Source organism: Salvelinus fontinalis, chromosome 19 (genome assembly GCF_029448725.1).
Source record: "Salvelinus fontinalis isolate EN_2023a chromosome 19, ASM2944872v1, whole genome shotgun sequence".
NCBI classification, from domain to species: domain Eukaryota; kingdom Metazoa; phylum Chordata; class Actinopteri; order Salmoniformes; family Salmonidae; genus Salvelinus; species Salvelinus fontinalis.
Window position 1 is genome coordinate 37,166,189 of NC_074683.1, and position 14,253 is coordinate 37,180,441.

At 46.0% G+C, this 14,253-nt stretch overlaps 1 protein-coding gene across 2 annotated transcripts in view; it reads left to right on the top strand.

The window, feature by feature from the left end:
- The window catches only part of LOC129816680 (glypican-6-like), a 199,401-nt gene that overhangs the window by 97,020 nt on the left and 88,128 nt on the right, over nt 1–14,253 (top strand). For both annotated transcript variants that reach the window (XM_055871447.1, XM_055871448.1), the window contains exon 4: nt 11,954–12,119. In XM_055871447.1, the coding sequence (XP_055727422.1) occupies nt 11,954–12,119 (166 nt within the window). The remainder of the gene's footprint in view (nt 1–11,953; nt 12,120–14,253) is intronic.

Below are 14,253 nucleotides of genomic sequence, written 5' to 3' on the forward strand. Positions count from 1 at the left end.
ACAGATAGACAGGGGCACATTCCATCACTCAGACATCATTTACAGATAGCCAGGGGCACACCACAACACTCAGACATCATTACAGATAGCCAGCGGCACACTCCAACACTCAGACATTACTACAGATAGCCAGGGGCACACTCCAACACTCAGACATTATGTACAGATAGCCAGGGTCACACTCCAACACTCAGACATCATTTAAAGATAGCCAGGGGCACACCACAACACTCAGACATCATTACAGATAGACAGGGGCACATTCCATCACTCAGACATTACTACAGATAGACAGGGGCACATTCCATCACTCAGACATTACTACAGATAGCCAGGGGCACACTCCACCACTTAGACATTATTACAGATAGCCAGGGGCACACTCCAACACTCAGACATTATTACAGATAGACAGGGGCAAATTCCATCACTCAGACATTACTACAGATAGCCAGGGGCACACTCCAACACTTAGACATTATTACAGATAGCCAGGGGCACACTCCAACACTCAGACATCATTACAGATAGCCAGGGGCACACTCCAACACTCAGACATTATTACAGATAGCCAGGGGCACACTCCAACACTCAGACATTATTACAGATAGCCAGGGGTACACTCCAACAGTCAGACATTATTACAGATAGCCTGGAACACACTCCAACACTCAGTCATTATTACAGATAGCCAGGGGCACACTCCAACACTCAGACATTATTACAGATAGCCAGGGGTACACTCCAACACTCAGACCATTATTACAGATAGCCAGGATCACACTCCAACACTCAGTCATTATTACAGATAGCCAGGGGCACACTCCAACACTCAGACATTATTACAGATAGCCAGGGGTACACTCCAACACTCAGACATTACTACAGATAGCCCTGGGCACACTCCAACACTCAGACATTACTACAGATAGCCCTGGGCACACTCCAACGCTCAGACATTATTACAGATAGCCAGGGGCACACTACAACACTCAGACATTACTACAGATAGCCAGGGGCACACTCCAACACTCAGACATTACTACAGATAGCCAGGGGCACACTCCAACACTCAGACATTATTACAGATAGTCAGGGGCACACTCCAACACTCAGACATTATTACAGATAGACAGGGGCACATTCCATCACTCAGACATTACTACAGATAGCCAGGGGCACACTCCAACACTCAGACATTATTACAGATAGCCAGGGGCACACTCCAACACTCAGACATTATTACAGATAGCCAGGGGCACACTCCAACACTCAGACATCATTACAGATAGCCAGGGGCACACTCCAACACTCAGACATTATTACAGATAGCCCCGGGCACACTCCAACACTCAGACATTACTGCAGATAGCCCTGGGCACACTCCAACACTCAGACATTACTACAGATAGCCCTGGGCACACTCTAACACTCAGACATTATTACAGATAGCCAGGGGCACACTCCAACACTCAGACATTACTACAGATAGCCAGGGGCACACTCCAACACTCAGACATTACTACAGATAGCCCTGGGCACACTCCAACACTCAGACATTACTACAGATAGCCAGGGGCATACTCCAACACTCAGACATTACTACAGATAGCCAGGGGCACACTCCAACACTCAGACATTATTACAGATAGACAGGGGCACATTCCATCACTCAGACATTACTACAGATAGACAGGGGCACATTCCATCACTCAGACATTACTACAGATAGCCAGGGGCACACTCCAACACTCAGACATTATTACAGATAGTCAGGGGCACACTCCCACACTCAGACATTATTACAGATAGACAGGGGCACATTCCATCACTCAGACATTACTACAGATAGACAGGGGCACATTCCATCACTCAGACATTACTACAGATAGCCAGGGGCACACTCCAACACTCAGACATTATTACAGATAGTCAGGGGCACACTCCCACACTCAGACATTATTACAGATAGACAGGGGCACACTCCAACACTCAGACATTACTACAGATAGCCAGGGGCACACTCCAACACTCAGACATCATTTACAGATAGCCAGGGCACACCACAACACTCAGACATCATTACAGATAGACAGGGGCACATTCCATCACTCAGACATTACTACAGATAGACAGGGGCACATTCTATCACTCAGACATTACTACAGATAGCCAGGGGCACACTCCAATACTCAGACATTATTACAGATAGTCAGGGGCACACTCTAACACTCAGACATTATTACAGATAGACAGGGGCACATTCCATCACTCAGACATTACTACAGATAGCCAGGGGCACACTCCAACACTCAGACATTATTACAGATAGCCAGGGGCACACTCCAACACTCAGACATTATTACAGATAGACAGGGGCACATTCCATCACTCAGACATTACTACAGATAGCCAGGGGCACACTCCAACACTCAGACATTATTACAGATAGCCAGGGGCACACTCCAACACTCAGACATCATTACAGATAGCCAGGGGCACACTCCAACACTCAGACATTATTACAGATAGCCCCGGGCACACTCCAACACTCAGACATTACTGCAGATAGCCCTGGGCACACTCCAACACTCAGACATTACTACAGATAGCCCTGGGCACACTCTAACACTCAGACATTATTACAGATAGCCAGGGGCACACTCCAACACTCAGACATTACTACAGATAGCCAGGGGCACACTCCAACACTCAGACATTACTACAGATAGCCAGGGGCACACTCCAACACTCAGACATTACTACAGATAGCCAGGGGCACACTCCAACACTCAGACATTACTACAGATAGCCAGGGGCACACTCCAACACTCAGACATTACTACAGATAGCCAGGGGCACACTCCAACACTCAGACATTATTACAGATAGACAGGGGCACATTCCATCACTCAGACATTACTACAGATAGACAGGGGCACATTCCATCACTCAGACATTACTACAGATAGCCAGGGGCACACTCCAACACTCAGACATTATTACAGATAGTCAGGGGCACACTCCCACACTCAGACATTATTACAGATAGACAGGGGCACATTCCATCACTCAGACATTACTACAGATAGACAGGGGCACATTCCATCACTCAGACATTACTACAGATAGCCAGGGGCACACTCCAACACTCAGACATTATTACAGATAGTCAGGGGCACACTCCCACACTCAGACATTATTACAGATAGACAGGGGCACACTCCAACACTCAGACATTACTACAGATAGCCAGGGGCGCACTCCAACACTCAGACATTATTACAGATAGCCCCGGGCACACTCCAACACTCAGACATTACTACAGATAGCCCTGGGCACACTCCAACACTCAGACATTACTACGGATAGCCCTGGGCACACTCCAACACTCAGACATTACTACAGATAGCCAGGGGCACACTCCAACACTCAGACATCATTTACAGATAGCCAGGGGGACACCACAACACTCAGACATCATTACAGATAGTCAGGGGCACACTCCCACACTCAGACATTACTACAGATAGTCAGGGGCACACTCCCACACTCAGACATTACTACAGATAGTCAGGGGCACACTCCCACACTCAGACATTACTACAGATAGTCAGGGGCACACTCCAACACTCAGACATTACTACAGATAGCCAGGGGCACACTCCCACACTCAGACATTATTACAGATAGACAGGGGCACACTCCAACACTCAGACATTACTACAGATAGCCAGGGGCACACTCCAACACTCAGACATAATTTACAGATAGACAGGGGCACACTCCAACACTCAGACATTATTACAGATAGCCAGGGGCACACTCCAACACTCAGACATTACTACAGATAGCCCCGGGCACACTCCAACACTCAGACATTACTACAGATAGCCAGGGGCACACTCCAACACTCAGACATCATTACAGATAGCCAGGGGTACACTCCAACACTCAGACATCATTACAGATAGCCAGGGGCACACTCCAACACTCAGACATTATTACAGATAGCCAGGGGCACACTCCAACACTCAGACATCATTACAGATAGCCAGGGGCACACTCCAACACTCAGACATTATTACAGATAGCCCCGGGCACACTCCAACACTCAGACATTACTGCAGATAGCCCTGGGCACACTCCAACACTCAGACATTACTACAGATAGCCCTGGGCACACTCTAACACTCAGACATTATTACAGATAGCCAGGGGCACACTCCAACACTCAGACATTACTACAGATAGCCAGGGGCACACTCCAACACTCAGACATTACTACAGATAGCCAGGGGCACACTCCAACACTCAGACATTACTACAGATAGCCAGGGGCACACTCCAACACTCAGACATTACTACAGATAGCCAGGGGCACACTCCAACACTCAGACATTATTACAGATAGACAGGGGCACATTCCATCACTCAGACATTACTACAGATAGACAGGGGCACATTCCATCACTCAGACATTACTACAGATAGCCAGGGGCACACTCCAACACTCAGACATTATTACAGATAGTCAGGGGCACACTCCCACACTCAGACATTATTACAGATAGACAGGGGCACATTCCATCACTCAGACATTACTACAGATAGACAGGGGCACATTCCATCACTCAGACATTACTACAGATAGCCAGGGGCACACTCCAACACTCAGACATTATTACAGATAGTCAGGGGCACACTCCCACACTCAGACATTATTACAGATAGACAGGGGCACACTCCAACACTCAGACATTACTACAGATAGTCAGGGGCACACTCCCACACTCAGACATTACTACAGATAGTCAGGGGCACACTCCAACACTCAGACATTACTACAGATAGCCAGGGGCACACTCCCACACTCAGACATTATTACAGATAGACAGGGGCACACTCCAACACTCAGACATTACTACAGATAGCCAGGGGCACACTCCAACACTCAGACATAATTTACAGATAGACAGGGGCACACTCCAACACTCAGACATTATTACAGATAGACAGGGGCACACTCCAACACTCAGACATTACTACAGATAGCCAGGGGCACACTCCAACACTCAGACATTATTACAGATAGTCAGGGGCACACTCCCACACTCAGACATTATTACAGATAGACAGGGGCACACTCCAACACTCAGACATTACTACAGATAGCCAGGGGCACACTCCAACACTCAGACATCATTTACAGATAGCCAGGGCACACCACAACACTCAGACATCATTACAGATAGACAGGGGCACATTCCATCACTCAGACATTACTACAGATAGACAGGGGCACATTCCATCACTCAGACATTACTACAGATAGCCAGGGGCACACTCCAATGCTCAGACATTATTACAGATAGTCAGGGGCACACTCCAACACTCAGACATTATTACAGATAGACAGGGGCACATTCCATCACTCAGACATTACTACAGATAGCCAGGGGCACACTCCAACACTCAGACATTATTACAGATAGCCAGGGGCACACTCCAACACTCAGACATCATTACAGATAGCCAGGGGCACACTCCAACACTCAGACATTATTACAGATAGCCCCGGGCACACTCCAACACTCAGACATTACTACAGATAGCCCTGGGCACACTCCAACACTCAGACATTATTACAGATAGCCCTGGGCACACTCCAACACTCAGACATTATTACAGATAGTCAGGGGCACACTCCAACACTCAGACATTATTACAGATAGACAGGGGCACATTCCATCACTCAGACATTACTACAGATTGCCCTGGGCACACTCCAACACTCAGACATTATTACAGATAGCCCTGGGCACACTCCAACACTCAGACATTATTACAGATAGTCAGGGGCACACTCCAACACTCAGACATTATTACAGATAGACAGGGGCACATTCCATCACTCAGACATTACTACAGATAGCCAGGGGCACACTCCAACACTCAGACATCATTACAGATAGCCAGGGGCACACTCCAACACTCAGACATCATTACAGATAGCCAGGGGCACACTCCAACACTCAGACATCATTACAGATAGCCAGGGGCACACTCCAACACTCAGACATTATTACAGATAGCCAGGGGTACAGTCCAACACTCAGACATTATTACAGATAGCCAGGGGTACACTCCAACACTCAGACATTATTACAGATAGCCCTGGGAACACTCCAACACTCAGACATTATTACAGATAGCCCTGGGCACACTCCAACACTCAGACATTACTACAGATAGCCAGGGGCACACTCCAACACTCAGACATTATTACAGATAGCCCTGGGAACACTCCAACACTCAGACATTATTACAGATAGCCAGGGGCACACTCCAACACTCAGACATTATTACAGATAGCCAGGGGCACACTCCAACACTCAGACATTATTACAGATAGCCAGGGGCACACTCCAATACAGACATTATTTACAAAAGATGCATTTGTGTTTAGTGAGTCCGCCAGGCCAGAGGCAGTAAGGATAACCACGTGTTCTCTTGATAAGTGAGTGAATTTGACAATTATCCTGCCCCGATAAGCATTCAAAATGTAACAAGTACTTTTAGTTGTCAGGGAAAGTTGTATGGAGTAAAAAGTACAACATTTTCCATAGGAATTTAGTAAAGTAAAAGTTGTCATAAAAATATGAATTGTAAAGTACAGATACCTCAAAAATGACTTAAGTCGTACTTTAAAGTATTTTTACTTAAGTACTTTACACCACTGATTAATATCAACATTAGAACACTGGCTAGACTTGTACTGTAGATCAAGTTTGCTTCCATAGCCTTGTGGTCACAAGCAATTTATCTGAATTGTATGTGTTTGTTACCGTTATTGGGGTTAATAGTAATGTGTGTACAACACTGTTCTGTGTTGTCAGAGGAGAAGCCTGGACATCAAGGCTAGTAAACAATTAATATACTGTTTGGAAATGGAGTCCTTTTGCAACGGTTGCTGACCAATGAGTTTATGTTCACCATAATTCATGATGGGGTGTGTATCATGCAGATTGTAGCGCAGCTATGAGTGGTCAAAGGCACAAGGAAACCCAAGGCAATAGGCTGCCTGGGGAGAATCACATGTATAACCCCCGAACATAGAACAAACTCAACCTTTCCACTGCTGGTCATTCATTACCGGCAAGCATGGTGCACTCTGTGAACCACAATGGTGTGATCACGTCATGCACCTCCAGGCCATATCACTTCCCTATGTCCAGCCAGGGCTGCCTGATGAAACCCTCTTCATGAGGATGAGTTGTTACTGTCTGTGGCACTGACACACGTCCTGGCTTCCCTGGCAGCTACCGTGTCCCCACCTCAACTCTGACATTACCCAGGGACCTGTGACACGGGTCATGTGGCAGGGCCACGGCCCTTTGATCCAAGGGGCCTCAACTCATCTGGAGAGATTGGGTGTAAGTGTAATGGAATAGGACACCCCAGAGGAGGGGTGTGACATGTGACATCTATGCCTAGTGCTGCTGAGGGGCTTTATTGAGTTCCAGGAGCTGCTGCACTACCTCACATCACAGCAGTTTACAGTTTATGACTAAGACACTACACTGCTTATCTATATCCCAGGTCAGATCAGTTTATCCATGGTCAATCAGAGTTTATCCATGGTCAATCAGAGCTTATCCATGGTCAATCAGAGCTTATCCATGGTCAATCAGAGCTTATCCGTGGTCAATCAGAGCTTATCCGTGGTCAATCAGAGCTTATCCGTAGTCAATCAGAGCTTATCCATGGTCAATCAGAGCTTATCCATGGTCAATCAGAGCTTATCCATGGTCAATCAGAGCTTATCCGTGGTCAATCAGAGCTTATCCGTGGTCAATCAGAGCTTATCCGTAGTCAATCAGAGCTTATCCGTGGTCAATCAGAGCTTATCCATGGTCAATCAGAGCTTATCCATGGTCAATCAGAGTTTATCCATGGTCAATCAGAGCTTATCCGTGGTCAATCAGAGCTTATCCGTGGTCAATCAGAGCTTATCCATGGTCAATCAGAGCTTATCCATGGTCAATCAGAGCTTATCCGTGGTCAATCAGAGCTTATCCATGGTCAATCAGAGCTTATCCGTGGTCAATCAGAGTTTATCCGTGGTCAATCAGAGTTTATCCATGGTCAATCAGAGCTTATCCGTGGTCAATCAGAGTTTATCCGTGGTCAATCAGAGTTTATCCGTGGTCAATCAGAGCTTATCCGTGGTCAATCAGAGCTTATCCATGGTCAATCAGAGCTTATCCATGGTCAATCAGAGCTTATCCATGGTCAATCAGAGTTTATCCATGGTCAATCAGAGTTTGGCATTCAGTTACACATATTACTGCATAAATACCAGCATGGACTAATGTTTTCCCATTTTCTAAACCTCTGAAATGAAAAGATATGCCCAGGGATATATCAAGGCTCCAACATTGTCATTATGGGCACACAGCGTATTTCTGTCATTCAGTTTTGCAAAGCGGTGATGTGGCTATTGATTGATTCTAATAATAGGACTCTCTTTGATGAGCTCGAATCATTAGAATAATACATGCTCTGCAAACGCTATAATGCACTCAAAGAAGCCAGCAGTCCAGGGAGATAGGGGGAGAGTCATGCAGACATTATGGCAACTTACTGAGTGCTGGTCTGCACCAAAGCCATTTGTGGAGGAAGAAAGCATTTGTCAGGTGTCAGTTCTGCAAATTGAAAAAGGAGGAAGCAACACTATACCATATTTTACCGTACGGAAATGCACATTAAGGATTCTGTCACTAGGAGTATTTTAAAATAAAGTGCATCTCAGATTCAAATGAATGAAATTGGAATCTGAAAAAGACATTTTTATAATGTCAATGCGAAATGTATGAATTGTGTTTACCAACAGTTGCTATGCAACTGTAGAACAAAGCAATCAGAAATCTCACAAATATTGAAGGCACATATAGTGACAACAGATACCAGAGATTATAGTGACGACAGGTACCAGAGATTATAGTGACGACAGGTACCAGAGATTATAGTGACAACAGATACCAGAGATTATAGTGACGACAGGTACCAGAGATTATAGTGACGACAGGTACCAGAGATTATAGTGACGACAGGTACCAGAGATTATAGTGACGACAGGTACCAGAGATTATAGTGACGACAGGTACCAGAGATTATAGTGACGACATGTACCAGAGATTATAGTGACGACAGGTACCAGAGATTATAGTGACGACAGTCGGGTACCAGAGATTATAGTGACGACAAGTACCAGAGATTATAGTGACGACAGGTACCAGAGATTATAGTGACGACAGGTACCAGAGATTACCCCCTTGACATCTTAAACTCGCTACTCGCAACATGTGAATTTGTGGGGGTGTCCGTGGGAACATGACATTGCGTGAGTGATCAGCATCAGGCTGTGTGTTAAATCAAGCCAATGACGGAGGAAGCTAGCAGTAGATGTTTGAGGCGTATCAGTCCGTCACGGTAGTGTATGCATTTGATCTACTAGCCTGACTCTGTGGAGGCGGCTGATGATGCCTCCACCTCTCCTTCTCCTCAGCAATCCTCACTGGTGGGTTGGGAGAAGCAGGGGTCCAATCATATCAAACATGAAGACAGCTCAGAAGCCACTCAAAACACTGACTTCCAGCCGAGCTGCGGCTCTTCTCTCATCTCATGCGTGCAGTGTCTGGGTACTTTGGAAAGTTTAGACCAGTACCTGACAACGCCCTTTCTCCCCGCTGGTACATCCCTACTCCTCCCTCTAACTTTGTTGGATTTGTTCAGAAATACACAAAATAGTTTGAGCCTTGTGTAAAATTAGACTTCTTTCAGAATGTATTTTTTAAATTCAGAACAGAGACTAGGTGTTTTCTTTTTATTTTAAAGTTGTTGAGATTAAATGGAAAATACTCTGATGAAATGGGAATATTTTTATTTTATTGTTTTTTGCCAGAGTAACAAGAATGTCAGACACTTAATAAAATGCATAAAACATGTAGAAACATACACACAAATGAAAGCAAACTGAAGCACTGACAGAAATTATGGTTAGGGAATAGCTATTTCATAGAGGGCTGAGCTGCAGTAACAAGGTTAAGAAACGATTTAAGAACCTGTCTGTGTTTGAAAAAGAGATGAAGCCATTAGCCATTACCTGGGAGTCTTGACTTTAAACAAAAGGGTGTGGATATTTGCATTATTGACAAAAACATTTCTGGTGCTGTATTGTTCACAGATTTTAGATTTCTCCAGCTACAACTGTTCCTGTTTATGTATGCTGAGCTTCTGTTCAGCAACATAGATGTAAGAGCTGTATGTGGAGCTAGATGAAGGATAGTGGAGCTAGGTGGAGGACAGTGGCGCTAGGTGGAGGACAGTGGAGCTAGATGTAAGAGCTGTATGTGGAGCTAGATGGCGGACAGTGGTGCTAGATGGCGGACAGTGGACCTAGGTGGAGGACAATGGTTCTAGATGGCGGGCAGTGGTGCTAGGTGGAGGACAGTGGCGCTAGGTGGAGGACAGTGGCGTTAGGTGGAGGACAGTGGTGCTAGGTGGAGGACAGTGGCGCTAGGTGGAGGACAGTGGCGTTAGGTGGAGGACAGTGGCGTTAGGTGGAGGACAGTGGCGTTAGGTGGAGGACAGTGGCGCTAGGTGGAGGACAGTGGCGCTAGGTGGAGGACAGTGGCGTTAGGTGGAGGACAGTGGAGCTAGGTGGAGGACAGTGGCGTTAGGTGGAGGACAGTGACGCTAGGTGGAGGACAGTGGCGTTAGGTGGAGGACAGTGGAGCTAGGTGGAGGACAGTGGCGTTAGGTGGAGGACAGTGACGCTAGGTGGAGGACAGTGGCGTTAGGTGGAGGACAGTGGAGCTAGGTGGAGGACAGTGGCGTTAGGTGGAGGACAGTGACGCTAGGTGGAGGACAGTGGCGTTAGGTGGAGGACAGTGACGCTAGGTGGAGGACAGTGGCGTTAGGTGGAGGACAGTGGAGCTAGGTGGAGGACAGTGGCGTTAGGTGGAGGACAGTGACGCTAGGTGGAGGACAGTGGCGTTAGGTGGAGGACAGTGGACCTAGGTGGAGGACAGTGGAGCTAGGTGGAGGACAGTGGCGCTAGGTGGAGGACAGTGGCGTTAGGGGGAGGACAGTGGAGCTAGGTGTAGGACAGTGGAGCTAGGTGTAGGACAGAGGCGCTAGGTGGAGGACAGTGGCGCTAGGTGGAGGACAGTGGCGTTAGGTGGAGGACAGTGGCGTTAGGTGGAGGACAGTGGCGTTAGGTGGAGGACAGTGGCGTTAGGTGGAGGACAGTGGCGTTAGGTGGAGGACAGTGGCGCTAGGTGGAGGACAGTGGCGCTAGGTGGAGGACAGTGGAGCTAGGTGGAGGACAGTGGAGCTAGATGTAAGAGCTGTATGTGGAGCTAGATGTAAGAGCTGTATGTGGAGCTAGATGGAGGACAGTGGAGCTAGATGTAAGAGCTGTATGTGGAGCTAGATGGAGGACAGTGGAGCTAGGTGGAGGACAGTGGAGCTAGATGGAGGACAGTGGAGCTAGATGTAAGAGCTGTATGTGGAGCTAGATGTAAGAGCTGTATGTGGAGCTAGATGTAAGAGCTGTATGTGGAGCTAGATGTAAGAGCTGTATGTGGAGCTAGATGGAGGACAGTGGAGCTAGATGTAAGAGCTGTATGTGGAGCTAGATGGAGGACAGTGGAGCTAGATGTAAGAGCTGTATGTGGAGCTAGATGTAAGAGCTGTATGTGGAGCTAGATGTAGGACAGTGGTGCTAGATGGAGGACAGCGGAGCTAGATGCTTTTAAGCCAGCTCATTTCTTTATATACATGAAACATGGAAACATACTGTTTACTGGATTAATTTCCATGTGTAGAACAGCCTTGTGTTGTATCCGATGTATAGCTGGCCTTTGTTCTCACATCTACCCACTAGGTGAGCAGCACCCCAGCGTGTATCCGAGCACTGACCAAGATGATGTACTGCCCATACTGCCAAGCCATGCCCTCCGTGAAGCCCTGCAACAACTATTGTCTGAACGTCATGAAGGGCTGCCTCGCCAACCAGGCCGATCTGGACCCAGAGTGGAACCAGTACATCGGTAAGAGCCCTCCCTCCCTCCCTCCCTTTGTCTCTGACTGTGATTTGAACTGTTCTGACTTTGCTTCGTATAAAAAAATGCATTTTGTGCTGAAATGTTGTTCAGTGTTGTCATTTGTCTGCATGTAGTTCCATGGGCAGAAATTGGGCGCTGTGATAAAGTGCTTTTTACTGTTTGAATCCTTCTTTTTACCTTTGACAATTTATACTGGATGAAAACGCCATTATTCATTGGCTGGTGGAATCGTGCTGTATTGAATGGGCACTTGCAGTGTGGTAACTACACACTGTGAGGAACGCAGAGCTTTGTGTTAAGCAGTTCAACAGCAGCTTGTTCAGCTCGGGGAGATTACAAACATGAATATAACATGGACGTTATTTATTTATTACAATACCTTATTCAGTTTGGAGCCTTCATTTTGACATGTCAGGACTGCTGGAGTGATCTAAAGCAGAGCAGGCTAGCTGTGAGCTGCACTTTAGAGACACATGTCAAGAATGCCACTGTCAGAAACTAGCAGTTGAAACTGGGCCACAGCTCTCTGGATAGTTGTTTCATGTCAGAGGAGCAGAAGGTCCAATGTAAAGTACAGCGCACTGAGATGTTGCTGGAGCAGCGTAACGTGCGTCAGATGAATATTCAATGGTAAAATGAGGTTGACTGTTAGAACCTTGTTACTCACAGGTAAATGTAAGCTGATGGTATGTGTTTTACTGTCCTGATGTCCTAATACAGAGCTTGGCCACTTCAAAGGCTCCCTACTGTAGGCTACATCAGTCACTACAGTGAATGGTCCAGCAGTACTTGTCACTGAACCACTTCATTACAAGATTTGTCTAAGTGTATTACAGAAACCTTTCGTCGTGGTGTGTTTTTATGTTCTTCTATTTGAAAATTGGGTGGTCTACACTGTTGCACAAATTGTTGGACAACCTGCCTGAAATAGTCCTTTTTTTTCTAGGTTTGAATTGTTCATACTCTAAATTGGAGGATTGTTCCCAGGGTGTAGAGTAAATGTCAGTTTCATATCTTTTGGCTCTCTGACATTTCATATTCATTATAGGCTCAAAGATTTTCAATTAGCTCGAAGGTCCAACCACAAAGAGATATCGATCCTGCTTTCAGAGCTTACAGTAGTGATTGCATGTCTGCCAGATGTCCCCTGAGCTTCTCGTTGTTCTTTAAGTAGTTTAGATTTTTTTATTTTTTATTATAAACTGCTCAAATAATTAACTGCTATCTGTAATAACACTAGCATTGGTGGTTTCTGCTGTGATGGTGAAATCCATTTAGTTTGCATACGAGCTCACAAACCAATGTAGGATTATCATACACTTCAACATGCCTCTTCAGCCACGAATAGGACTACAGTGTAGTAATGTACTTCAAACTCACATGAAAACCAGCTATTCCAGTTGCTGTGACTAGATGGGAGAAGCTGGTGACTACAGGGCTTTGAGTGAAAATAGATCACAAAAACCTCGACCGACATGGAACTTGCATGGAACCCCTTACACTTGTGGGAATTGGCCCATATGGATAGGGCTAAATTAAAATGTGTCTTACAGAAGAAATATGGAAAGCATATGCATAACCATGATAGCAATTAACAGTTTGGAGATTATGTTAAAATTATGAGATTAAAGGTGAGGACAAAAAACAGTTCACCTGACACAAGACTGAATCCAAACATTACTGTAACGGTTTTCCTCCTCCTCTTCATCCGATGAGGAGGAGCAGGGATTGAACCAAAATGCAGCGGAGTTTGAAGACATGATTTATTAAAGAAAACACGAAAACACGAACTTGACTAATAAACTAACAAAACAACAAACGGTGTAGACAGACCTGGACAACGGACTCACATAACACGAAGAACGCACGAACAGGGAAAAATAGCCTACACATAAAAATGACGATGAACAAAACAAACCGAACAGTCCCGTATGGTGCGACAAACACAGACACAGGAGACAACCACCCACAACGAACACTGTGAGACAACCTACCTAAATATGACTCTTAATTAGAGGAACGCCAAACACCTGCCTCTAATTAAGAGCCATACCAGGCAACCCATAAACCAACATAGAAACAGAAAACATAGAATGCCCACCCAAACTCACGTCCTGAC